General features: G+C 41.1%; 1 protein-coding gene across 1 annotated transcript; it reads left to right on the top strand.

Annotated features, from left to right (window-relative positions):
* The first annotated feature begins 87 nt into the window (after positions 1-87).
* Positions 88-27620, top strand: LOC110973214 (sodium- and chloride-dependent glycine transporter 1-like). Its single transcript, XM_022223865.2, has 14 exons — positions 88-425; positions 9876-10124; positions 10381-10512; positions 14111-14348; positions 15493-15625; positions 16529-16663; positions 16809-16912; positions 18045-18169; positions 18726-18838; positions 20454-20594; positions 21773-21872; positions 22598-22698; positions 23421-23588; positions 24093-27620. Exons 2-14 carry the CDS (start codon positions 9881-9883, stop codon positions 24246-24248), a joined length of 1890 nt encoding a protein of 629 aa, XP_022079557.1. The 5' UTR covers positions 88-425; positions 9876-9880; the 3' UTR covers positions 24249-27620.
* Positions 27621-27991: the final 371 nt, after the last annotated feature.

The following is a 27991-nucleotide window of genomic DNA, read 5'->3' as shown; positions in this document are numbered from 1 at the left end:
ACAGCATGAATGAATGCATATGCGCATGCGTATTACGTTCGACATGAGCGCTACGTGGCGACTCAGTGTTTATATTATACACGTCCCATATCCATGTGCACATGGATGTACAATACGGTGTGCACACTATTTATGTTTTGGTTGTGTGTCTCCAGTCTGGATACAACCAGCATTAAATTGTTTACAAGACTCAAATATGTTGGTCTTGTCGTTTCAACCAAACGCCGGCAAATTGTTCAATCCCAACTAGTTCAGTTTGCACAATTTTGATGTCGGCTGACTTGTCCTGTCATTCTTATCACTCAAACTCGGCAGGTCATCGTACAAAAGGTCTGCAAAATTCGAGAGTGCCGGCCTGCACAACGCTTTCAATAGACAACATCAGCAAAAAACGTAAACACTAGTACGCTAGTCCTTTCGTTGTGGTGAGTATCATTTTGAATTTCCTTGACCACGTGGCCTTTGTTTCCTTCCTATCTCCAGTTGCCAGGGCAATTCATTATTATTTGATTTGGCTCGAAATTGTAGGAAAAAAGCACAGGTATAGGCTGGCCTGTAGCTGTGCGAGGTTCGGCAGGCGTCTTCATGGTCTTCAATTCTCCCGTCATGTTTTGACATGCTTGGTATGTCTCCACCGCATTTGCATCGTCCAATTTACACTTAAAGTGGCGTTCTTGGGCTAAGCTCCATGCACAGACATTCCTTTGGAATAAACGCTGTAGGCCTGTACAGAAATAATGGATCCCATATTTTATTTTTATCTTCGGACTTTTGAGTTTGTATCCAAGTAGGTAGGCTAGAAGCATTGTTTTAATGTTTGGAAATAATTGATTCAGATTTAAAGTCGTTCCTTTTTTGTGTTGCAGATTTGAAGATTCTTTAGCCAAATGAAAAAATCTTACTTTGCTAGTGCTATTTTTTTTACCTGTCGAACAGGACTTGTGATTTTTACTGCTTTACTTTTTTTTACAATTTAACCTAAATAGCATCATTTTCTAGGGCCCAACGTCAGTTTTCATGTTTACCAACTCCCTGAGACACAACTCCCATTCGAAAGTAAAATCGGTCTTCCAACGTTACTCCTTTAGAATAAATTTCAAACCCAAAAAAATAAAATTGTTGCCTTTATGGCTTTCATTACATGAAAAATGCATCGATATTGAGGATGGCATACATGTACCATACTACTACGGTACTTTAACATGCCAAACTTGTTACAGTAAAGTGTAGTAAAACTTACACTCCAGAAACAGGTGTGAAAAGCAATCCTTAGACGGAGTGACGTTGGTAAACAATCCAAACATTCTCAGGGTACGCCTTATTATCCCACTTTTTAATGTCCCCCCCCCCCCTTAATTTGCTGACGCCCCTTTCACTCCCAAATATGCAGTGTAGGCGTACTTGTATCCATCGATTCGAGGGGGATGAAATTGCTAGTGCTACCATGGTGTACCACCGTGCTTGTATTCGTTCATTTGATCAGGGTAAAGTACTCTCCTCTGCGACAGACTTAGGCCCACTGAGTCTTTTGTTGTGCGTGCCGCCTAATTAAATTTTGTTTGTTACGATCTGAATCCAGTCATGCATGATTGATGGCCAGAGTCAAGTCATCCTGGCAGATAAACTTTTTCATACATGGTAAAGTTTGCTTTATACGTGACTGAGCCCTGTTGACCCCCCCCCAATATTTTCGCCGTTTGTGTCCGAAACTGAATGAGAAAGCCTTTCAAAGACTTTCAAACATTACGTGTCAACTTACGGCCCAAAGAAAGGGGCCCTGTTAGTACAGTTTGTCTTTTCCATATGTAACTTCCGAGGCGATTTCCCAATTAATGCATATGCATCAGTACTGCATTATTGACCACGCCTTAAAAGTGCAATTGATATGAGGCTTGACATGTAAGACGGAAAAACAAATACATCTGTACAAATGTATTTGCAGTAAAGTAGGCAATTACTGTTGAAAATACATGTACATGTATCAAGTTTTTAATATAAACCCTTTTCGCAGGGTAGGTTATGGTACATGAAAACGACAGATTGCGTTTTTTTAGAACGTATAAGAGCCACTGTGACAAACAGTAAAGTTACTGCTAACTGCATGTTATTAACTTTACTGTTAAGTAAACGTCAATTAGTTTCGAATAGTCTTACATTGTAATTTTTGAAGTCATCGATACTTCTCGGGTGTAGAAAGGCACTTTGCTGTTTGAAATAAAGGTCATAGGTACTTCCAAGGCGATACACTGGGAACGAAACATTTCCTTTATTCGATCTCTGATTTAAAAAAATGGCTTACGTCGGCAGCAGGAAATTGACTGGAACTGTACACACATTGGTATTTCTCTCATGGTAATGATGTGCATGCGTAATGTGTTGCGGTAGAACAAAGTTTATTCCTCACTTTTGTGTTTTTGTGTGGGGGGAAAAAGCAGTTTGTTGCACTCACGCAAATGTCGTGGCCCGCTGTGACAGTCCATTATTGTTGTAACACCAAAGGCGTTCGTATTGCAGAGCAAAAGATGCAGACATTGCATTTTTGCGCGAATATGGGCTCAAGAAATCCTTGAGCTTCTGCCAACGCCACGTGGTTGGGTTTTTGAGTCCCGCTGCGGGACTTGCAAGGATTGAGGTTACTTGTCTGGAACTTTTGACCTGCTTCGTCTGCGCCCGAGGCAAGTCTCGTGGTTCAAAACATCACGGGCACTGTTACTCAAAATAATAAAATCGAGATCCGAGAGAGGGGTGAGCGGAAATAAAATGTCTTTGGTAGACAGCATTGTATACCGTATGAATCTTTCCTCTGTCTGCAGTCTTAAGTGCATATTGTATCTCTCCAGACAGGAAATAAAAGGCTTACTTTATCAGTTCAGCTCTTGATGGCCAACAGAAGTACAGTAAACCCCAGCATCAAATCCATCAGCCTGTTGTACCCTTACTTTATGGTTAACAGCCCTCCCCTAAAAAAAACTGGCTTTAGCTCTTAATGCATGGGCATTGGAACTCAGATCACCGGGGATGTTTTTGGCGACCGGAAACGTGTCCCTGCATCCTGTAACGTGCATATTTCTACCCCGTGGCTACGATTGGCCACATAACTTTGCTATAGCGGTGTGTCCTTGGTGTGAAGGTCATGTTTGTTTGTTTTTTATTTTCATTTTTTAATTTTTTTTTTAGTCCTTTTTTTACTCTAAACTTCTGTTAACAGACTGTTGTCGTCTTCGGTCATTCAGAATTCCTTCGGATGTTCATTTGTATGGCGAGCGAAGAGCTATTACTCTTACTATTTTATTCGTCATCATTACATCAGACCAAACAAAAATACACAATTCAAGACAAGATGAGAGGAGCTAAGAAAGTGAACCTAATCACTATTGCCAAAAGGCAAATAGCCCCAAACAACTATAGTAAAGACATTAGGAAATTCATCAATTAAAAAAAAACATCAGATACATTACATTACATTTAAAAGGGAAAAGGAGAGTAAACCACAAAATAATCCTTAGTTGGAGAAGTATCGTACACTAAACGTAAAGCAAACTGGGATTTTTTTAAATTAAGTTTTAATTTAGTTTACACTACAATTTAAGCTGTCTTTAAAATTGCGAGAGAGAACCCGTCGATAAAGCAGTTAGAAGGATTTGGGGGAATTTCTCCCACAGACGAGGGAATACATAGATTGGATTATGATTTAAGCAACTGTTTCCAGCTACTGAGAAAATTTTAAATCATCAGTATGCCGGATGTTCTACCACGGAACTACATGAAACATCACGATACAAAGTTTTAGCAACAAAACAGACCAGCAGATAGGCCCGATGGGACTGTAGAGAACACCAGTTCAATAGTTTAAGTCGATCGAGGACGGGTATCTCCATTGTTTTCGTCAGAGAACAGTCGCAGTCGCTCGTCTGTTGACCTGCTCAATATCAGCAATCAATCCATATTCTAAGATGGGTACAACAAGCGATTTGTAGAGACAGAACTGAGAATGTGTGGAGAGACCTTTAGCCACACTTAAAATAAAACCTAGCGTCTTATTAGCCCTAGATGTTTCACGTGGCTTTCCCACTCCCAGGTTAATCGGATATTTAAGAATACACCGAGATACTTTATTTCATTAACAACGTGCAGTGGACCAGAGTGTAGGATATACATTTTGGGTTTGTAACTCTCTTCGTCGTTGTAAATCTAACCACTGTAGTGTCTATCAAGGACTAGGTACCACTTTCGTCCAGTATAAACACTAATAATTCAAAAACTGCAGAATACTTCCGAAGATGCAACGTTTCGATTCTTTCACGTACTTTAAAGGCCTCTGAAAACTATTCATATCGCTGATCTCATTAATCTGCAGTTGTGAACCTTTGGCAATCAAAAGTATCAATCAAGAATATCAAAAATTCAAATGTACGAGAGATACATACAATCACTGATTTGCGACTATTGAAATAAACGGTAAACGTAAAATGCACAATTTAGTACAGTGTGATCTTCGTGATTGCAAGGCTGACAGGTAGTGCCAATGCTTGACGTTAGGGGCGCTTGGTTTTGAATTTAATTTAAGCACAGGGAGGGTAGTGCCAACTTCACACTTTGGAACCGAAATGGCTGTTCATTAGCCTATGTGTGCTAATCGTCCATGTGCAGGCGCTTAATCCATCATTTTGGTTCCACAAACACCCCTTTATGCGTATGACGTCATGTTAGAGGGATTTCTTTCTTCCTATGGGCTGCGCTCGAGTAAATGTTTTGTGCATTCATTGTAACGATTTTAAAATAAAGAACAGTCTGTGTAACACCAGTAAGGCTTAACCTCTATTAAGCCAATCATCGTGGCAAATCTCTCTTTAAACATTTTCGAATTTAAGTAGCCTTGTATAAGGCTAAACCGAAAAGTTCACTTCATGGATTTTTTGTAACTGTCGTACGCCTTTGCTGCGGTACTTTTAAAACTATCTCCAAGAAAATCGAATTTTTGTTTTTAAAAATGTGACACCTACACAAGTATTTTTTTTGACAGAGTGAGATCTGTTAGGGAGAGTAGGGCCTATGCTTTTACCGATAAAAAGTTGTTTTGTACTGGGTTAGAGAAAAGATTTTAAAGTTTCCGGATAGATGAAAATTCTCAGGATTCTCCTAAAGGCCATACATATCTATTGGAGTCGAGCCAGCTTTTCTTTGTGCTATACAAGACATGGCAACGGTAGTTCTGCACTAGTCTACAGTTGTATTATGACGTTCGTTTTGACCGTATTTTGACCCGCCCCTACCATAATTATGCTCGCGTATAAGCCCAAAGTTTGAAACACAGATTGATCCAACAGAAGATGTATAACTAAACTTGTGTTCCTGGTATTGTGTGTGGCTTATTCCACTCGCGTTTAATCTCAAAAAGGAAGTTGGCTGATCCATCTCTGCATGCTTAGCAACGGGCATAACTACTCTAATAAAAGTTAAAACAGTTCATCGACACAACATTAAAGGAAACGTGGTGTACATGTACATTCAGCTCAGCTTGTTTTCGTGTGTCTCACAACGATATATAACATAACAAACAAGTTCCAGATACTTGCACGGTGTACTTTTTTTCATTGGGAGTGAAAAGAAAGCGGTAATTTTTTTTTAATGGAAAATATTTTCATCAATTACATAGGCCTATGGTGTACCGATGTCGTTATAAAAGGTACTCCTTAATAGAACAGTTCAAAAATCAACCCTTCCAAACCACTCGCCATCAATTTCTGCAAAGTAATCGCTTCGAGCAGAAGGACCCCCTCATCGGTTGTAAAGAGTCATATTGGTCGGGAGTGTTCATTCTGTTGGTAGCGAAGTTCAGTTCCGACCAACAGAGCCTAAAATTTTGCCCTGTCTTGGTGCAGCATGAGGCTCACTGGCCACTTCTAGTCGTATAGTAACCGTTTATTACACTTGTATCACCTTTGAGTGTAAGCATTCTGAAAATGCAAATTAAGTATTTAAAAAGTAAGAGATTTAATGTTAGCCTTGTGTCAAACATTATCAAACGTGACAGGTTTAGATTTTATCTGTAGTTGCTCGTTAACTTTTGGAGTTGTGATTTTAGTACGTTTGAGCGTGCCGTTTAAATTTTGCAGTTACTACTGCGCCACCCCATCATGAAAAATGGTATCGTCCGTAAGACACCCCCGCCACACCTCCTCAGTATCAACACGGACCCTCTACTCAAACACGACTACGAGGGAACGCTTGCATGTTCGAACATGGATAGTATACATGTTTTATAGAGGAGATAATAACACGTAGCATGAAGTTGACTGACTCCCACGATGGGCAGAGAAATGGTACATGTACATGTATATGCACTTATAAATGTTTAACAAAAATGTTTCTCTTCAGTTTGAATCCAGAGGGAAAGTAAACATTGCCTACAGCAATCAATACCGGAATGCGCCATCTCCAACAGTCAACATGAATTTGTGCCTCTCTCTGATCGATTATGTTAACGATGGTAAATATCGCGGAGGTGTCGCAAGTAGAATGTAAATAGAGCGCCGGATGCAACAATACCCATGTTAGGACGATGAAACCATTTAACCTGCTGGGGGGCATGTTTCTAAGAGAAGGTCTCGCAGTTCATTCCGTTGGCAAAACCACACAAACATCCGCCTTCAGTCAAAGATCAAGTTGATGGCATCAACCCTGGGCAGACGTTTGACATTACACGAGGAAATGTATGCCATGGAATGTGTGAGAACTGAGAACATATACTGTCAGCTCTTCTAGGTTGTCACGTGACACATTTCTCAATGATTTTGAACGAAGGCCAGAATAATTTACCAAGAAGACACTCGGGATATTCATGACATTCAATTCGGCGACTTGGAAGTGGGATGAATGTCAGGCTGTCTTCCGCGTACATCATGCTTTCCATTTAAATGTCTGAGACAAAATAACTACTCATGGTTGGCACATATGTAGGGAAGCGCATAAAATGACGTCAGTGCATAATTGTGTTCCGTACCTGATTCCATACCGTCGTCGTGTGCTTCCAAAATACCAATTTAAAGTGTCGTCTAACTCCATTGCCCAGCACTCTTTATATTCATCAGTGCTTTTGATAATCTACCAGGCTGGCAAGTTGGTATATTGTGTGTACAAGGGAGACGTATCGCGTACCCGGTGGTATAGAGTGTCCAAATTTAATTTAAATGGGTCAATTCCCAAACCTTCGTCATAAGGGACCGATACGGTACCCTTTAGCAGACTTCTGACTTCTTTCTAATATTTCTTGCGGCAGTGTAATTTGTGGGTGGTTTGTGCCCAGTCGTTTTGCTGAGTTTGGTCTTGGTTCTTGAAACTGGCATATTTTGAGCATGGAGAGTTTCCAACTGCAAACTTTCGAGTGGGAAGGGCAGGGAGGAACGAAGGGGAACATTAAAGGTTGCGGGGTAAAAACATATACCGGTACTAGCAAATCTTGTGTTTAGTAATTTTAAGACTTGTTTATACATAGAATTTTAAACAATCTGTGCTATTGAGTGTGTTTTGAATTGGAATCGAATATTTAGGTTATACCAAGTGACAAATAAGGTTTTTTCAATTGCTCACCACAGTTTTTAGAGTGAGTTTCTTTAATTTTGAGGCGGTCGTGTGTGTTGCAATTGACATGAAATCTCCACAGCTCATTGTCGTTCCTGTTGTGCTTATAGTTCTCAAAATAGCAGGAATTTACTCAAAACTTACCTTCTAAAAAGGGGCACCCTTGCTTTTGTACAACATCTGCTGCGTTTTGGCCCAATTAGTGGTCACTGGTATGTGTGTTGCGGTCTCTGAAATCTATTATACAGGTGTTGAACAACTTAAATTTGACGGCACACTTTTCGATAATTTGGCATTTCAAGAAAACCGTACTTCCAAATTATTTGAATCAGTATCAAACACGGGCGAGACATCTTCTACGATCTTGTAAAGGCATGGTGATGATAAAAGCAAAATGTTCTGCTGGCGGTTTCTGGCTTCCACACTTACCCCGTTTTAGAGGTGATTTATACCAGAGACCACGCCAAAGTCAATATTTGCGTGTGCTGCTGTGCTTAATATGCAAGGAAGTGTTGTGCAGCAGCACGCATTACCCTCGGATCACATCGACAGAACAATTCAATCTTTTTTGTGTGCCATCTTGAAATAACCACATGGTGGGGGGGGGGAATACTCCCCTTCCAACCAAGAGAGTGTGCTCTCTGCTCCAACAGTAATCAGGGGGTACATTCGAACCTCATAAATAAGAGATCCGTCGCAAATAACCTTGTTAAAACAGGAACCTTGTATTATCAGCAATGACAACAAAAGATGAGGACCTAAAAATGTCCTTGTTAAAAGCGGAATCTTGTATTAACTGCGCTCTCATCAATGAGGTTCGACTGTATGTCTCAAAAACGAGACTGCCGAGTATATGGTCTCAGACAATCTGTGCAATATGCCCGTTCAGAATGCTGTCTTTTCGAGAAGAGAGAAATTTCATGCTTTTTCCAACGAGTCCAGACGATCGTTGTTGGAAAATATACCATTAACCTCCAACAGCTGCATCAAGAATAGTGTGTGATGCGTTTAGCTGTTGGAAGGGTCTGTATATTATCTTATTAAAGCAGCCAATACGCTTTCAGTATCGCCCTAAAACATTATTAAGTGACAGGCTAAAACAAGATTTAGATTTGCTTGAAAAGAAACCTTCTTCTTGGAAAGAAAGGACTTTATCTCATGCGAATGCATCACCATCTTACAAGCAACCCTTAAGATAATGGTGTGGTCAAAACCGAGTAGGTCTGTGCAACTCCATGGCCGTCGCGTTTAGCTCTTTTTTTGGCGACACCTGTTTTTTTTTCCGAACAAAATCTGCAATTTCCAGAACATTTGACCTCCCGTTTTCCCGATCACAGTAACATGTATATACTCAAAATACAAGGGTAGTTGTCACATTTTTTGATCTATAAAATGTTTATGATGTGCACTGATGGCGTGTTGACGGTTTTACCAACGTCCAGGTGACATGAACGACAATCGGTGGTTTTGCATGTATGGCCGCGCCCATGGTTGCTATTTCTGCAGTCACTTCGCTGCACAATGAAGAATGTCTATTTGTCAAATTCAAACCGTTGCTTTATTGAAGGAGACATAAACCTGAAAGTAACTTTGCGAAATAATGGCCGAAGTTCTGAAACAAATGTACTCTTGGAGAATCATCTTTGATCTGCAGATCGACCTCACAGGCGTATTTCTCTGCACTCGGGAACGTGTCGTTGCCCATTGGATTCTTATGCATCAAAAATTACTCGAGCGACGCTTTGAATGTTAAAAATGTTTTTCTTTATTTTTCTCAATGCAACGACCTAAAAAATAAAACAAGTTCAGGGAATAATACACGAAGTAAATAAAAAACCTCATTCGGCTGTTTTATTTTTTAAATTGGAGCAAATGCAAATGATGTCTACTGCCTTCTGTCGTAATTAAAACGCTCGAATGCATCCCTACAAGGTACGGCGGTCGGATAAACGTCTTAAATGGCTAGCCAAATAACGGAATTGCCAAACATTTCGTCTTGTTCGCATAGTTTTTGCAAAATACCCCGCCACTCGCACGGTCCATCTCGTATAGCCGGCTACCAGGTCAAAATGTCACATTGTCCTCAACGGGATTTCTGTCTCGTAGTCACGTAACACCGTAGCCACTAACGGGGAAGTAGTATTCGTCCAAGGAAAACACACACAAGGGAACCTATACATTTGTTTAAAATTTCATTTTTTTTCCTTCTGGCTCCTCTTGGATTTTTTTCATCACCTATTACGAATACACCGTATTATGCTGTAAGCAGCAAAATTATTTGTCTGTGTGTATAGGAACAATGACGGAGATCCAGAGCGGGACAGTTGCCACCTCGGGACCCCCAGAAGGGGGTAAGTACATGATGCAAGTGAACGATGGCGACCCGAAGAGCGAGACTAAGCCGAGTCCAGAAAAGGGAGATGAGAACGAGACCCGGGGCAACTGGACCGGGAAACTGGACTTCCTTCTGTCTTGCGTCAGCTTTGCTGTGGGCCTTGGAAATATCTGGAGATTCCCTTTTCTTTGCTACGAAAACGGGGGCGGTAAGAGAACTTTTTTTTAGTTCCCTAAAAGCCTGAAAATGTTGATTGTTCGAGAGATTTCGGTAGAAAACTACTGACTTTGCATACCAGGTTTTTGTTTTAGATTTATTTAGATTTGTTACCATTACGATGTTGTGAATTTTATTTGATTAATTATAGCACCAGGAAAAGGTTCGACTAGAAGGAAAGGCACGGTAAAACCCACGCGATATTATGCTGTTTTTCCATAACTATTCCTTGTTTGTTTTTTCCAAAGGTGCGTTTTTGATTCCCTACGTGCTCATGATCTTTATGGCCGGTCTGCCGCTGTTTTTTCTGGAGCTGAGTTTTGGTCAGTTTGCCAGCCAGGGCTGCCTCAGTATTTGGTCCATCTCCCCACTTTTCAAAGGTAATTCAGGCTCCCCTCAGTTAACGTCAGACCAGATCGAGTTTCTCACAACATGCTTCCATTCTGGCTTACGAGGAAAAACATGCATGACCCTGCGTGTGACGGAAACTGTAAATCAAAGCACGTGCGTCACTTGGCAGTCTTTCAAATATTCAAGACGAGATTAAAGTTGTTATTCTTTCGTTCAGGCGTATGGAGGTATTCTACTGTACTGTGCCAAACATGGATTTGAAAACAAATCTTGAAACACGGCTTGTCAAATGATGACTGAAGGCTGACAAGGAAACCACATCGGCTGCAAACTAAGGAAAATGACTGACAGTTTCATCCTTTTGAAAATATCCAAAGTTTGCAAATGAGCTTGCTTCAAAATTCGCTTCCAAAAATATCCTCCTGCGTTGTTAACAATATCGACCTGCCTTTCTCTGGTTCGTCACAGTCGCAGATTTTGCCTTGGCTGGCCAGCAAAAGATAAAAATTCATATTCTTACAAAACATGAAGCAGCTATCGAAATGCTATAATGAAGCCAACGAAAGTGTGCCCTCTTTAACTCTAGTGGGGCAAATGTGCATTAAAACTAACACCAGTTGCTAACCGAGGTTGAAGTTCCGCACATTTTGGCAGTTGGGAAGGATCTCAAGGCCACCCCCAAATCACGCCCAAGGCAAATCCTCTGCCGTTCTTGGTTTCCGCCTAAACATCCGTTGGGGGAATGTGCTTCCAGTCCCACTTTGCTCAGAAGCCGTCCGGTGTTAGAGAGCTCTCGAAACAACACTAGGCCTACGTACAAAGGAAGAATCACTATTCTAATGTGCTCATTTGTATTCGATTCTGGTCAGATAAGTTCTCCCTCTGTGGTCAGGCACTGGTCACAGGGGGTGACAAAATCCATTGTGCGGTTAAGCCAGATTAATGAGGCGGAACGAATTCTAAGTTACCTCAAGCAAATTTGTACCTGGGGCTGAGATACCGTGCACAATATGGGCCCGATGGGTACCCCCCCCCCACATGCCCAATCCCTATACACACTCTAGACTATTGTTACCTGACACATCCCCCTTAGAATTCCAGAGATTCCAATCAAACAATGATCAACACAAAGGAGGGGAGTTCTCTCTGCCCCATATCTTGCATCATATGGGGGCTGAGGGGCTTTTTATCTACAGTTGGTCAGGCGCACAAAATTCTGACCGGTGTTGAAGAGGATCAACAAATTTCGCACTACAACGCCGAACTGTGACGTGACATGCGCAGTTGGAATATTAAAATTGCTTTTAAATATCCTCGCAGGGCACCAGCGATGCCCAGTTCGAGTCCTGGGTTGGCCCAGGCTTTAAGTGCATTTGGTTTCCAGTCCATAGTCGCTCTCGCAGGTTTTCTCCAGGTACTCCGGTTTCCTTCTGCTCCTAGTAGGCCTACTGGATCTTCTTCCTCTTTCCGTAATCTGATGCTGATTAATAAAGGTCGTAAATAAACGTATAGTCATTGGCGCAAATAGCCCGAGTAGCTGAGCGCCATAAAAACAACCACATATACCAATCCGAATTAACTCGCTTTGGCCCATTATGATGCATGCAGCTATTATGTAAGCACGCGTGGAGTTTATCTGACAGCCACAAAATTGGGATACAATCTTCATCAACCAGCTTCATGCTTCAAATGAAGCTGTGGAGTTGTCACGTTCATCAACAGTGATGTTATGTTCCAATTCGGGGGTTTATTTTGAATCACAAAGTTTCGAGGCCTGTCTTGTGTAGGCCCTACTTTGTCGACATTAGGTCACAACATCAAGTGCAAATTCAATAAAATTCCAAGTAAGAAATTTAATATCTGTCATTTTTCCACATTCATAACCAAATTCCCTGCCAGTCTACTGATATGATATTATAGGAACTTAACCCTCAAACCGAATTTCTGGGGCCTAACCTTTTGATCCCTTTGGACGTGGTCATTTGCCAAAAACGAATTATAAAGGAATGAGTAAAGAAAGAAATAATAAAGAAAACAAAACCAAAACCAAAACTGCCAGGAAATACAAAAACAGATGGAATAAAAGGAAAACTCTACTAGCAGTGGGAGCTTTAAATTTTCAATAATAGACACTAGAGTTAAATCTGTCAGTCACAAGAAGATAAGTTTGTGCTATTTTGTCTGTTTCAGAACTATTATATAAAATCTCACCTAAAGAGAGATTATTACAAACTAAATAATTCTCGCTATTTCACTATGCATCTGTCAATACAATAACTGAAAACAAAAATTATTCAAATGTTTTTGTCATTAAAGAGTATGTGACAGACCTTTCTATTAAACATGGTTCTTTGGTAATTCTAAATTGCACATATTCTACAGGATATAATCATGACCCAAGCTAAAATGCCGCTGGAATCTTCACGATTATACGGACGTATTTGAAATAGATGAATGTAGCTTGTCAGCTACTGTTGCTTACATTTGTAGAATGGAGATTGTCGTAAACACAACACATTTATACGTCTTCGATAAAGCAGTGTTATTCGAAGACAAGGTGGTTATTGTCAAGCTATATTTGTCAGACTATCCCGATGATAACATGTTTACAGTTATTTGCATTTCAACAACCATTCTTGTTTTCGTTCTTTTTGTTTTCTTTTGTTAATGAAGGCCTTATTGTGAAGAGCACGTTTGAAAGCCTTTCCGCTCATTTTCATTTGACACATTTCATCTGTTTGCCATCGTCCATCAACCTATAATATGAGCGTGATTGTCAAAACAGGGCAGAACTGTGCCCGAACTTAATTGACATTTGGACCATTTTCAGAAATTTCGTCTCTTGGGGTGACGCCCCTGAGTACAAAAACATACGAGATGACAGAGATGATCAGATGGTAGCAGTTGGCAGTCAACTTGTCAGAACTTGGGGCATTTGGGTTATTCTCTATAAATTGTATCTCTCATTTTTTGACAATCAAAAAACCAAGAAGACAAAAAATACTTGGATTACCTTGCTAAGCTTGCTTTGATATTGCTTAAATATTGCTTCAACTGGCTTTGGACTTCTCAACGCACAGACGCTTAACGGTAACTTAAAAAAGAGAAGCCTCAAAGTTGTTCAAGATACCGGTAGCACCAGTTAGGACTTCTCTTCACATCCTCTGTGCGTCAGTGTTGCCATGGTATCGCCCTATTCATTAAATCTCATCCTGTTATTCCTTAGTCAGAGTATCATTATTCTGATAGCCAGGAGGTTTGGAAGATTCAGTTCCAGCAGTTTTCCCCTTTTTCATAATCGAATGTCTAGCCTTAGTCTGTTTATGTTGATCTTGGTTTCTTTTGTGTTATGGTGTCTTTCATTGGCAGCTTTTTATTTCTTGAATCACGTATCTAGTCTCTCTCAAAATTTCCCAATTTCGTGCAGTCTTCTGTTTCTTTATATTATGAATTCATTTACATTTATATCTTATTGATGTGTTCTTTATTTTCCTGAAATTTATTGAAGATTGTATTTGGTTACAGCAAAGGGACAAGCTTAAGTGTGCCTATGTAAAAAAAGAATACAACAGAAACACCAGGCTTCAAATACTTCTAAAATTGGGACTTTTTCCATCATTCTCGAAGGGCTTGGCTTTGGCATGCTGATATTGTGCGGGCTGGTAACATTGTACTACAATATCATCATTGCCTACACACTGTTCTACCTGTTCGCCTCCTTCACCAGCGATGTCCCGTGGCGATCCTGTGGTCACCCCTGGAACTCTGAGAACTGTACCGTCTTCTCCAAAGATGACAATAGGACCTGGAATGGGACTTTTGACAATGGCACGGGTTATGCACGGCCCAGTGAGGAATACTTCAAGTAAGTGTCTCTTCGATGCTCTGTGGCTGACAGGTGAAATGATGACGCACGTCCCGTTTGCTAGGATTTTTTAAGCGGGGTTTTACTCTCCCAGTGCAGTGTGAATGTATGGAACATGGAGGAAGGAATGATTAACAGATAAAGTTTGCTGAGACAATATTTACACCTCACCTGCTAATTTTCCACTTGGAGGGTTTGATCTTACCATGATCTGACCCACTTATCATAAGTGGAAGTCTTGAACACTTCACGAACTTACCTATAACTTTTTCAGGGCACCCTTCCAATCCATATCTTTACCACCAGCAGCAATCCCCTGGGATTTATAAGAAAGCTGGGCGATTTGGCTATTTAGGAGATTTCCCAGGGCAAACAGGTGGTGACGGTTGGTTCAAGGCCTTGTAAGCCTGTGACAAATTTTCCTGCTCAAAAAGCTCCTTTTGAAAGAAATAAGCAAATACTGCTCAATGTCAGTGAAGATTCACACGAAAAAGGCATTTGTATGCTTTTCAATCCGGTTCGTTAGTGTGACGTCACTTTAGTTTAAACCACGCCCACTGCACATGCACTGCACCTAGAGTTATATGCACTAACCGCCATTTATATGTACATGGAAACATGGAACCGGAAGTTAACGTTGCAACTTCTGCGATCGTCCAGTGGGAGCCTACGAATTGCCCCGCGTCCGCCTTTGTGACGAAGTCACTTACGAACCAGATAGATGTCTTTGGGTTAGACCGTTGTATTACTCAAAAAGAAACGTTGCCGCAGTGACCTGCCACCTCAGAAGAGATTTCTTTGGAAAGTAATCTTTGACAGGGATAATAGCTGTTGTTCATATTCCGAAAAATGCAGGACGGTTGTTGGTAAATTCAATGATTTGCAATTCATTACAGAAATTAATCGCCTGTACTTTGGTGTGCTGGTTTTGTCAATTGTCACACAATCTGTATCTGGGTTTTATGTCCCAAAATTGAAAAATGAGGGTAAATAACCAAAGTTAAACATTCATGTACATGAATAACTGTAGAAAAGTCTAGAAATGAAATAGAAAGAGAGTCTAGAGAGAATGTTAGATTCTACTGAGCTAGGGTTTCCTGGCAAGCATCCCTGATGCTGTTTTCCTTTTTTTTTATGTCGACAGCAACTATGTCCTTGACATATCAGATGGCATCCATATCATGGGGCCAGTGAAGTGGGACCTTGCACTATGTCTGCTGCTGGCTTGGATCTTGGTCTTTCTTAGTCTAGTGAAGGGCATCAAGACATCTGGAAAAGTGAGTCCAAAAAAAAGACTTGTTGCTTTCCCTTGAGGAACAGACATTAAATCGGCAAGCCGCATGGTATTTCTTGAACATGTACCTTTAGATGGTATATGGTTTCAGTCTTTATCTAGAGCTACCAACAGATGTCAAGAACAGAGTCCAATTCAGAGTCCTTGGTCAACTTGTGCCCAACATTTCAGTTCCCCCGTAGAAGACAATTCTGCACTAATTGATGGCAGAAATCACAGATTTTGCATTACGCAGATTATTTTGGCTTACATGTTGAGACACGGTGCTTGGAGAGAATGGTGATCAGTGATCATGAGTATTTGAAGGATGCACATTTGAAGGACATGTCCTCTCGGTGTCCTTGCATGCCAAGCTATGCTGCCCTCTTGTAACGATGAGCACAAGCTTTGTACACATTCTGTTGGAAATTGTTGGTCTTGCCCCATGTAATGCACAGACATAAAGCAAGGTGTGCAATGGATCTTTAAGTGGCCTCCTTTATATGAGTCAGTTTTGTTTTTCATATTGCAATACACAGCCCCGAGATGTGCGTGCATGGGGTGCAAGTACTTTTGAACCATCCACTTTTGTCATTTTCTTGAGCTTTCAAATGTGCACTTTTTCAGTACCTCATGCCCTTCTTTCGCGTTGGAGCATTTAAACAGACACCGTTTAAAAAAATGATTAAAAAGTGTGCTGGACTAGCTAGTCCCCAACCCTAGTGTACGATTTGCGGCGCCCATGAAAACAATAACAAAAGCACATGACCCCGTCTAGCCTGTACTTCTTAATTGATGTCCCAGCTGGCATGTCAACACAGCAGGCTGCATCCTATTCAGATAGGACCTCCGGGTTCAGACATCTACTCTTTGTTTCACTTCCTTTCCATTGTTATTCAATTTCAAGGTTGTATACGTGACTTCAATCTTTCCCTATGTTGTCTTGACGTGCCTGCTTATCCGTGGCATCACACTGGAGGGCGCCATCGATGGTATCATTTACTACATCAAGCCCGACATAGAGAAGCTCAAACAGGCAAAGGTATGTCGCGGAAGATGGAATGATCCTTGCCACGGACAAAAGTGAAGCTGGCAAGTTTCAAGGGCGTTCTTCTTGCCCAAGTTGTTTTTGTAGCTGTGCTTACGGAGGACATTTATTGCTGTAATTTTTTGGACACTTGCTGCAGGTATGGCAGGATGCTGCCGTTCAGATTTTCTACTCGCTTGGCACAGCATTTGGAAGCCTTCACACTCTTGCCAGCTACAACAAATTCCACAACAACTGCTTTAGGTGAGATTCACATGCAGAACCAAGTTTTGTTTTTGCTGGGAATGGCCAAAATCGGTGACATTTCCTCAGGTAACCTTTTATGGCCTTTCTGATGGGTAAAGCTAAATCTGGGGCTTTTTACATGCATTTTGAAGGAAGGGACGTGAAAAATCCCCTAATATCGCTTTTTCTTCCTTTTTGTTCAATAGCAAAAACAGAGATGGCTCCGGTGTGTGTGTGGGTGTGTGTGTTGGGGGAAGGGGAGGGTAGGACTCTAGACTTGTTGGTCTGCCTGTATCTTCAAGTAGTAAAGATACAAAAAGGATCAATAGGAGCCTCCCGCAATGTTCCTTCATGTATTATTCTGAAAAAGGGGGAGCAGAAATGCTGAGAAATAGGGGATATGATCGGGTACAAACTACTTCTCGTATCATGTCTGTCAGAGGGCATAACACAATACCTGAGAACCACAGCCAGGTGCGATTTGGGGCTGGTTTCTTTAAAGCAGAGTAGGCACTGTTTTACTTCACGTTTTCCCTAGAAATTTAAACTTCCTTCCCTGCATAACTGCATTTGATACCAAACCATCACATTGTGGTATTATTCAATCACATTCCATTTGGTCATATGCCAAGGCCCAAGCAAATCAGATAAACCATGACGGAGGTCTTCCTTTGAGTCCTTTGTCAATGCTAGTTCCCTGGTACTCGTCAGTTGAATTGTGACCCAAGTTTTGTTTAACTGTATACTGCGTAATTATTGTGAAAAGGGTGATGAGCGGGTCCAGTGAAAGTGTCGTTCTGTTCAAACAATTACTTTGAACTCATTCTTTCCTTCATGGAGGGGATTCAGAAATGATTGGAATAAAGTTTCTAATCTCTCTTTGGGCACCATTTTCATAGGAAAATTACAACTTCTTATTCGACTATGCTAGGTGCACGTTCGTGCATTGTCCAAAACGTTCTATTCACGCATGTGTGTTGATCTAGTTACGTTTGAAAATGGAGCTGCATATGTCCCAACTGCAGGTGCACGTGGTAGTGTGTTGGAAGTGATGTTATGTGAGAGAGACCTGACCTGAATGTCCTTTACAACCATATCTGTTTGATTGTTTAAGTGCAATGTGCTAGTCTCCTGTTGAATGATTCTCCAGAGATGCAATTGCGGTAACCTTCATCAACTGCGGCACCAGTATCTTTGCTGGGTTTGTCATCTTCTCTGTCATCGGCTTCATGGCTCACGACGCGGGAATGGCTGTGGATAAAGTTGTAGAGTCAGGTAGGTGCATGATCATCACAACAGAGTAGCGCTTTTCAAGCAATTTTCACTTGACCAAGAGAATTTGAAGTAGGGTGGTTGACAGTTTTGGACCTACAGACCTAACTCAGCAAGCTGGCCATACAAGAAATGCAGTGGTGATAAAATTGTAATTCTGCCAACATGTGCATTTTTTGGTGTTTTGTGTGTGTTCTGAGCTGTTTTAAACAACTTATATTTACAGGGGTAAATAAAAAATGTCAAAATTTCCCTTATTCTAAAAACAGGGGGGGGGGTTGGGAAGAAGGACCAGCTCTTCTTCTATACAGGGAAGACTTTTTGGCAATGAAAATGTTTTCTGTAATGTTTCTTGTTTTGGAATACATTTAAACCACAAATTCAACAACTGTGGTTTCACTGAATACAGGTACTTAAATCATATTTCTGTCCAAACAAGTCAAAACATGGAGAATTCGGTGGGAAAGGCCGTTTTGAATGTAATTTATCCAATCAAAATTTTATCACAAGAAATGTTTGAGTTTTGATTGAAAACAAAAGGGCTGTTCTTTTCCCACAGGGCCAGGTCTTGCATTTATTGCCTATCCCGAAGCCATAGCTCGTATGCCGTTATCTACACTCTGGGCTTTGCTGTTCTTTCTCATGGTTTTCATGTTGGGACTTGGGAGTGAGGTTAGTACTAGCAGACATCAATGCTGTTCTGTGTGCGAAAGATCACTCACTGGTGACAGAAAGATTAGGGAGACACCCAAAATGTGAATTATTTTAAGTACTCTGTGGGCCAAGGATGTCTCCAGAACAACTTTGTTTTGGAGAGGGCAAAACTTGTATATTGGGGAGACCCTAAATTTTTCATGAACTTTTTATGGCCTTTTGGGGGGCATTGGGGCTACATTGCTGGGCAAATCAAGCAAAAAGAAATTGCCTTTCTCTCATTTAAATAAAATCATTTGGCCCTGTTTTTTTATGAGGGTGCTTGCCCTCTGTTGGCACTCCCCCCCCCGATCTGCCCTTGTCTTAGGCTGTTGAATCCATCACAAGTCCCAACAAACTTCCACAAGTCACCCAGTTGTAAGTTAGGTAATGTTTCAAGTGAACTAGACGAAAGCATTCCCGTGCTATCGTTCATCCTGTTACTTGTATTGCTTTTGACTGGGCTTGTGACTGGGCTTGTGACTGGGCTTGTGACTGGGCTTGTGACTGGACTTGTGACTGGGCTTGTGACTGGACTTGTGACTGGACTTGTGACTGGGCTTGTGACTGGACTTGTGACTGGGCTTGTGACTGGACTTGTGACTGGGCTTGTGACTGGGCTTGTGACTGGACTTGTGACTGGACTTGTGACTGGGCTTGTGACTGGACTTGTGACTGGGCTTGTGACTGGACTTGTGACTGGACTTGTGACAAGAATTATGATCGACTCAATTACAACCCTATGATACATACATATAATTAAGCATGTGTTTATAGTGTGCTTAGTAGTAAGGGAGATTGATGCCTGATAGAAAAACTTCCTCTCTAACATATTGAAACTTTCACAGTAAACAAAAAATGCAAACTACAGAGGGCATTTCCTTATACCAACAGCTTCATTTGTCTCAGGTTTTGTCTTTGAAATCAGAACCCTTTGCAAGTATATGTGACCTGTCGCCACAAAATGAGCTGAGTTGGTATATTGGAATTCAGGAGAAGAAGAGTTTTCCAGCAGTATGTACATGGAAAACTAAGGGTAAATGTACAAGGGGACATTATTCTGGAAGCTTCCCGTCTTTGTTGTTCCCAACATTATTTCAACATTTCTGGTCAGAAACAAAACAGACACAAATAATGCTATCATCAGAATTGCTGAGAAAATGACATTTTTAATACTATGATCTTGCGAAAATAGGAGACCGGTTCCTCTTACCAAATATTACAAAACCCCCATAATTGACCTCCACCTCAATATGACTTTGAACCCTCAAAATAAGAAAGAGCGAGATGCGACTTCACCCTCATTTTGTCGTGACAGGCCACATATAATAAATATTCTCACTAAAAAATTGATTTTTTGGTTGATGTCATGAACTTTGATGTTCTGATTGAAATGTACTGTATGACTTAATTTTGAGCTAATGACTTCAAAGTCAAGGGGTTTGAAATCATGTGAAGCTTGCCATTGACAGAGACGAAACTGAAAATTGGCAAAACCTTGGCTTAGGGTCACTGGATAGGATTTTATAGAAATGTTCATTTGGTCATTTTCAATACTGCTAAATACTCATAAGCATATCTCTTCAAAATTCAGTTCTGCATGTTTGAGACCGTCATCACAGGAATGGTGGATGAGCTGGAGAAATTCAATCCAGTTTTCCGGAAGAGAAAATGGCTGGTCACTTTGTTAATGGCTGTGCTGATGTACATCCTTGGACTGTCTATGGTGACAAATGTGAGTACAGTGAAAAATCAGGTCTTGCAGTTAGCCCTTAACCCATTGTCAGTCATGGAGCACTGGGCAAAACTAACTGTCACTTTTGTTGCTTCAAATGTGGGCCATTTCATTTTCTCTTCAAAAGGAAGTTTTGGAAGCTGTCTCACGAACCTTTTTTTGTAGCTCTGCTTCTGAAGACAGTTTCTTCTCCCATGGACATCGAGGTTCTTGAAAAATCCTGGAAACAAGTTTGCTCTTGAATCTTGTTGCCAGAGGAAAAAGTCGCGAGAAATGTCATGGAACTTAAGATCATGCAGTGGTTATTTTTGATGTGATAAGGGATTAAGATAAATTTACTGGTTATATTTTTGTCAGTCAATAGTATACACAAATGGACTGGCAAAGAGGTCACTAGTGCATGTCTATGTCCCTGAGGGACTGTAAGTTACCAGAAGAGGGTCCTGTTTCCAGAGGCCTTCCGGACCTGTGAGTGACCACTGAGAAGAGGCCTTGGGAAATAGGACCCTCTTCTGGTCACTCACGGTCCCTCTGGAATTGATGCGCGCCCTACGTCAAGGCACGTTAGGCATGTTAGGAGTTATGCTGAAGCCAATTTCATGTACTCGCCCATATTAGTGAACCATACTTGACCGTATTTCAACCAACCAGGATAAAGAACCAGAAAGAGATGTGTTAGTATTGCGGCTGGGGCAGTTTTAGCTCAAACAAATTTTCTCTGCAAAGTGGCATTAAATTTCAAGAATTCATTAACTTTTAATCCCAGAAAGTTATGGAAAAGTCCTGGAATTTAGTTTTGAGGTTTCAGTGGGAACCCTGTTGGAGCTGCTAAGCAGAGGAGATTGCTTAGCACAGATTAAAATTTTCTGCACTAAAACAGTAGAAGAAGTTGACGAAATTTCCAGCCATAAATGCTAGTATATGTAATTCAAAATGACTCTTTCACCTATTTTGCTTAATACGTGTATTTGCTGAGCAGTTCCGTTTTTGTCCGAAGATGTAGATGTTAATGCAAAGTTGATTTTTTCTCCAAATTTCCATTCATCTGCAAACACACTAGGGAAAGATATTAATGTCCTCAACTGCAAGCCTGGCTGACATGTGGCATGATGTATTGTATTCCTTCTTTTTTAGATTTTAACATGTATTCATGTCTTGCTTGTTTTCTTGCGACACAGGGAGGCATCTATCTGCTTACAATCATGAACTCATTCTCAGCTGGTCTGTCTGTCTTGATAATTGCAATGCTGGAATGCATCGTGATTGCTTACATCTATGGTAAGCATATCTACCAAAGAAAGAAAAATGACAATGGAAAATGTTTCATTATGAGGGGAAGACGGCCCTTCAATACAATTAGTTTTTCGTTTTTCAGAAGCCTTTAGAAATCTGGTAGGAAGCATTCTCATCTTGATCATAAAAGAAATGCGTGGGAGCAAAGTAAGGGGCATGGTTCTCCCCCTCCCCACAGAGGTCTGTGCACCCATCTCCCCTCAATCGAAAATTCTGAAATGTACTGAGGCAGGTTTGAGCCACAGTTAATGTGCTTTCATTCCCGTTTTGAAAATATGTGGGCACCCCAAGGTGCCCCTCCTGAAATTTCACCCTTGTTAACTACACTATTGGGTACCTGTTGTCTTGGCTGCAGTCGGAAACCTAATCTAAGTTGTGTTGACCAGCAGCTCAGTGCAAAATTAACCCCACACTGATTTGATGATGGGCTGTACCAGGAAGCACTAGCGCATTTGTGTACCTGGCACCCCTTGGAAAGATCATGGGCCTTTTTTTCGGACATTAGCCACAAGAGAACATCATAGCTAGATGACAAAACAACACCCCATCCTGTGTCCTTTTTACATTCAAGCAGCTATTCATGATTTTATGAGAGTTTCCTGACAATCAAATAGTGCAAAAATGTAGTTCTGAAATTTGTATGTAAATCTTCAAGTATGTTGCACACTGTAGTTATCTTAACAATACAGGTGCTCTTTTACTTTGTTCAGGTGCGGACCGTTTTCTGGATGATCTGAATGTCATGTTGGGTTTTCGTCCTGGGATTTATTGGAAGGCATGTTGGAAGCTCTTGTCACCAGCTTTCTTGATGGTAAAAAGAAAACATAAAAGTAGAAAGCTGCTGTGGCAATGGTCTTCATGCATGAAGATGCTTTTGGCTGTGAAATATATTAACACCGGTGTTATGGAAGGAGAGTCAACCACTTTCAATTTGCCACTTTGCAACAGCCTTTAGGTGCCTAATTAAAGTAATTAATTGAGCCGTAGCCATAGTTGAAAGCCATAATTTCAGGTCATATGATATGCATGTAATAAGTATGTAGGTTTGGGCTTAACGCATTGCATCCAAAGTGTAAAATCTCCATATTTCATCAATCTGTTCTTTTCTCACATGCAAAGATGGACTAGCCAGAATGCTGTCTGCATTTTTTACAAGTTACATACCATGGATGTTATTAATCAGTTCGCCAACTTTTTTTGGAGGATGGGGATCCACATGTGTTCATTCCTTTGGCATTCTCTCCCGTTGCAATTATGATTGGGAATTCTGCTAATCTTGAGGTTAGCTGTGAACGCACGAAGTTGGACCTGATTGTTTTCCACTGCCCTTTGAAAATAAACATGTTTTCTGACATTTATCTGAAGGTGATTTCAAAACGTGAAACTTCTGGAATGCCACATTCACCAAATAAACCCAGCTCCAATCATATCTCTTTAGGGAGAGGGAAAAGCTGTCTGATTTTTTTTTATTGCAGTAGGATATCGTGCCTAATTACTTAATCTTCCCCGTTTTTCTAACTTTCCTGTACATAGTTCATCATAGTTTTTACGTTTGTCGGCTATTCACGCATGAAGTACAACACGTACACATACCCTGTTTGGGCCGAATGTCTGGGTTGGTTGATGACCTTGGCCTCGCTGGTACCCGTCTTCGTGTACCCAATCTACTACCTGCTGAAGCAAGAAGGAACATTCATGGAGGTAATACTGTCACGTGAAGAATTCATCTTCATGTCAAACAGTCACTGTACCAACTGGCATGGTTGATTCAAGCCAGGAGCATTCATATATCCGGCCAGATTGGTGTCCAGGAAAGTCTTACATGAAGCACTCTTTTTGCATGGTGGGGGGGAATAAAGCTGACAGCCACATGACTAGGGGTGTGTGGCCTGGCTAGTGGTAAGGGTTTATAATTCCAGACACTAGATCGGCCATACATGGTGTCCTTAGGCAAGTCATTTTACCTTCACCTGCTTCTCTACACACAGGAGTATAAATCATGGGATGGTTGTTGAGGTTGATTGACCCAGTGGCACCTGAAATCATTGCAACAATTGTATGCTTTCGTCTAGGGAGTTGAGTTGGTCTTTAAGATTCTTTCTGGGCCTGTAGGGATATTTATGGTGTAAAGCACATTAAGAGTCCTTGAGGTACCGTGATGCACAATATATTAAACAACGTCATATTATTATTTTGCCCTTGTAGCGCCTGAGGGAGTCGTTGCGCCCCACCAGCGAATGGGGACCAGCCCTGGAGTATCACCGCAAGGAGGCAGGCTTTCCCATACTGCCTGAAGAAAGCCAGGTCACACCACCGGATGAAGTCAAGAAACTATTCAAGGAGGCCGAGTCCAATGTCTAAGAAGTCTCTTCTGGTTGTATGTGCTTGTTGATTCTCACATACAGGTACCAAACCCTTTATGAAGGGAACACATTTATAGTGCCCAAGCCCCATAAAAAGTAGACTATTCCACTGAGCAAGCTTATATGCTTAGTGTAAAAAGAGTCATTTGAGAATTATGAACAGGGGCAGATCGATGATTTTCAGAAGGGATGATAAAAACTTGGAGGGTCAAATGTCAGTACGCCATGCGAAGCCATATTAGTCATGACGTATCATACTGGAGTCATTCAAATTCATTGCCGCACAGGGGGTTGGGTGGGGGCATGTGTCCATTACCCCCTCCCCCACCCCCAACTGATTGACATCCACCACTGGTTCTACAAGGGGTCCCCTGGGGTGCTGATGAGGTGGCCAAAATTAATCGAACTGCATGCAGTGAACATGAGCACTATTGATAGTAGCAACCTGAGCTCAAATGGGTCCGATGAAGAAAGGCATATTTACCTTCTCCCAAAGTACGACTCTTGATCCATTCCCTCTATTAAGTCAACCAGTCCTGCACTGTGTGGTTTTCCTTGGTCATCCGAACAATCTGAAAGGGGAAATATTCTGTTTTGTGTGTTTCAGCCGAACCTTGTTAATAAGAGGTCCTTCGGAGTTAGCAGAAGACCTTGTTTTAACAGAAACCTTGTATTATCATGAATGAAAATAATGAAACACAAAAGGGATTTGGACCCAAAAATGTCCTCGTTAAAGGCAGAAAATTGTATTAACAATGCTCTCACTGATGAGGTTTCGACTGTATTTGATGAATTTGTGTTTTAGTGATGTGTCATTATTGGTTTTGGGTCACCTCACATTTGACTAGGCAGGGGAAGCCCTGGGCTCCCTGCTGCATTTATATTTGCTGGTTATTATTAGACTAGGAGAGTAAAATATCTCTCAGAGGCATTTGAGCCAAGCAGTAATTTATCCAAAATTACAGAAGTTTCCCTTCCTAACGAGAATCACTACATACTTCCCAACAGATTCGAGACTGAATTTATTTACAGAACAGGGTTGACAATGTGGGAAACCGTCTAGAGATTTATGCAAAAAAAAAAGGAAATTGATTCTTAATGATTGCATGATGTTTGTAAATCAGTTTGTTAGCATGTTTTTTTTGGGGGGGGGGATTGGAGAAAGAACCAAAGCTCCATTTCGTCCCCCTATCTCCAAAAGCTGCCTGGTTGCTGTACATACGTTTGACTACAGTAAGAAAACAAAATGAAATATTCTATATTTTTGCAATGCCAAGTGCCAAGCAGATGCTGTTTTAGGCAGGGTTGTCGCCTGCTGTCTGATGTGTTTTCAGAAGGCTTTATTTCCATTGAAAGCAGTTGGGAATTGCAGTATCAATGCACTACGTGTGAAATATATATTCTGTGTGTACAGACGCCATTCTCAGCATAATTCTGAATCTGTCTATTCCAATGTATTTTGATTTTGTTGCAGACCATTATCAACAAGTTTGTACTTCTCATCAATAATATTGCAGACTTTTTCTTAAATTGTTTCTTATTTTACGAAGCCCTACATTAATTGTTTTCATCTTTTTCTTCTGTTTATGATTATAATGTATATTAAAAGTTTGAGGTTTATTCTTTTATTTGCCGTGTGATTCCGAGCACGGCGTTGTGATCGACAAAATTAATATTTCGCCCTCGATACATGTGACTAGTGGCGTATCCAGCCGGGGAGGGGGAACTTTCCACCTGGGGACGACATATCGCAAAGCATGTCAGACACAGTACAGACACCATCCATTGGGAGCTGGAGGAGCTGAGTCTTTACTTGATGGCAAAACAGTGGGATAACCGTAATCACGTCCCCATCTTTCCGCGTCACCAACCCTGAGGATAGGTAAAAATGAATTGGGACACTGGGACAGGCAGTTTTGCTTGTTTAAAAAAAAGACGACCCTCTGTTTATATCACAAATCTTTCACGTTGATGAATCAGTCTTCATGTTTTGTATCCAACGGATTGGATACAGTGTAAACATCCAGCTCAGATAGCACCAAAGCATATCACTGTCACAAATTGTGTTCAAAGCGAATAGGCACTTTTTAGCACGGGCAGAGATTTCTTGTCACGTATGGGGGGATTTCTGAAAGCTCAGCACAACCTCCATCCCAGGCAAGATCGTCACGCCGGCAAGCGCGGAGTCGGTGGTGCCGGCTAAGGGTGTGCATACGTGTAGTCAGTGACTCGAAAAGCGTGTGTGTGTATCCGTGTCTATCTGTGTGTGGATGTGTGGGGTTATATTGGTAACCCACCCCCCCGGTCAAAAGGTGGGATGGAAGTGGGGAGTATATCTCCCATCCCCCGGGGGATCTCCGCCCACGCTTTTTACCATTCCCTGGGAAAGAACAGACGGATACTTTAGTTGAAGGGGACACCCAGCCCCCCTCCCCCAACTCAAAATTTGGATACACCATGAACGTGTACGGCATACTTCCCTCCAGGAGTCAAGAAAGTCAAGGCAACATGAACTTGAGAGGAATTTAAACAACGTCCGTGAAGGCTCGACTTTGTTTCGTAATGTAAAAAAATGGAGTCACAACAGAGTAACAGTATTGCGATAACTATGGCAATAGAGTTGTTAACGTGACTTTCTACATTATTGTCCTTGATATTCGAAGTCTAGAGCTGAGTTCAGTTTTTTCTTTCTTCTGATCAAGAGTTTAGTCGACTTTTAGGTCTTCGTCGAACGTGCTTCCGCCGCAGTTAATGGACAATTTTAGTATATGAGTTCGACACGGCAGAAGAACCCCGTTTGACGCAGGCCTTAGACACAGCTCAGCCCCAAGAAATGGCCTACATAATTTTTTATCAATGCAGTTGGTAAAAGAGCAGCATTGAACGTCTGCACGAAATGTACACTTAGTAAGATAACGATATCGAAAATATGGAACGAAAGGTCTGTAAATAGTTTTTGTGAACATACAATTTGAAGTTTTGTAAATACAACTCTTTTGTCTTTTTTCAAACTGGAAGAGCATTGTGAAGTCATATTCAATTCACAGTGAAGACTTATACACTTGGCTTACACTAGATACACTTTTCTTACCGCTTAATATCAAACGTTTCCTTAAGTGCACTTGATTCTACATGTATTATACCATGAGGTTTTCGTCTACTTTTGAAATGCTGAAATATTCATGCTTGCTGGATAATTTTTGCGCTTATTTACCAATTATATTGCTGAAAGAAGCGTTATTTATTTATTTTCAGTTTTTATTAAAAAGAATAATTGAAAAGAGAAGCTATCTCATCAATTCCCTATGTACATGCATTATGTAATAAAGTTGCAATAAAATATCACTCAGAAACTTCATGAAAAGAGCAATTGGAGTGCATTATACTTTCAACTGTTATTGATTGCTGTGTTATAAGACGTATGATCTTACAAACCCGAAAGACCCTTCGTACCCCAGTTTTGAAGGGGATGAATCCTACAACATAGCACCCCTATGTTAGTTCTGTAATTATTACTGAAAAAGTCAAATGGAGGCTGCGACGTAAAATGGATCTAACCAGTAAAAGAGTTGATTCCAGGCTATTTCACGTCAACTGGTGATTTTCACCCTTCCCTTTTTTGTTTCGTAAGTTTGCCCTTTTCTCTTATTTTCCTCCCCCCCATTTTTTTTGGGGGGGGGCAGTACCCTCAATCCCTCCACTTGTGGCGCCCATGGGGATGTTTTAGGTGTTCATGTCAAT

Source organism: Acanthaster planci, linkage group LG02, assembly GCF_054643075.1.
Source record: "Acanthaster planci isolate LZ-2023a linkage group LG02, COTS_SCS, whole genome shotgun sequence".
NCBI lineage: Eukaryota > Metazoa > Echinodermata > Asteroidea > Valvatida > Acanthasteridae > Acanthaster > Acanthaster planci.
Note: the sequence above shows the minus strand (reverse complement) of the source record. Positions and strands in the feature narration are given on the sequence as shown.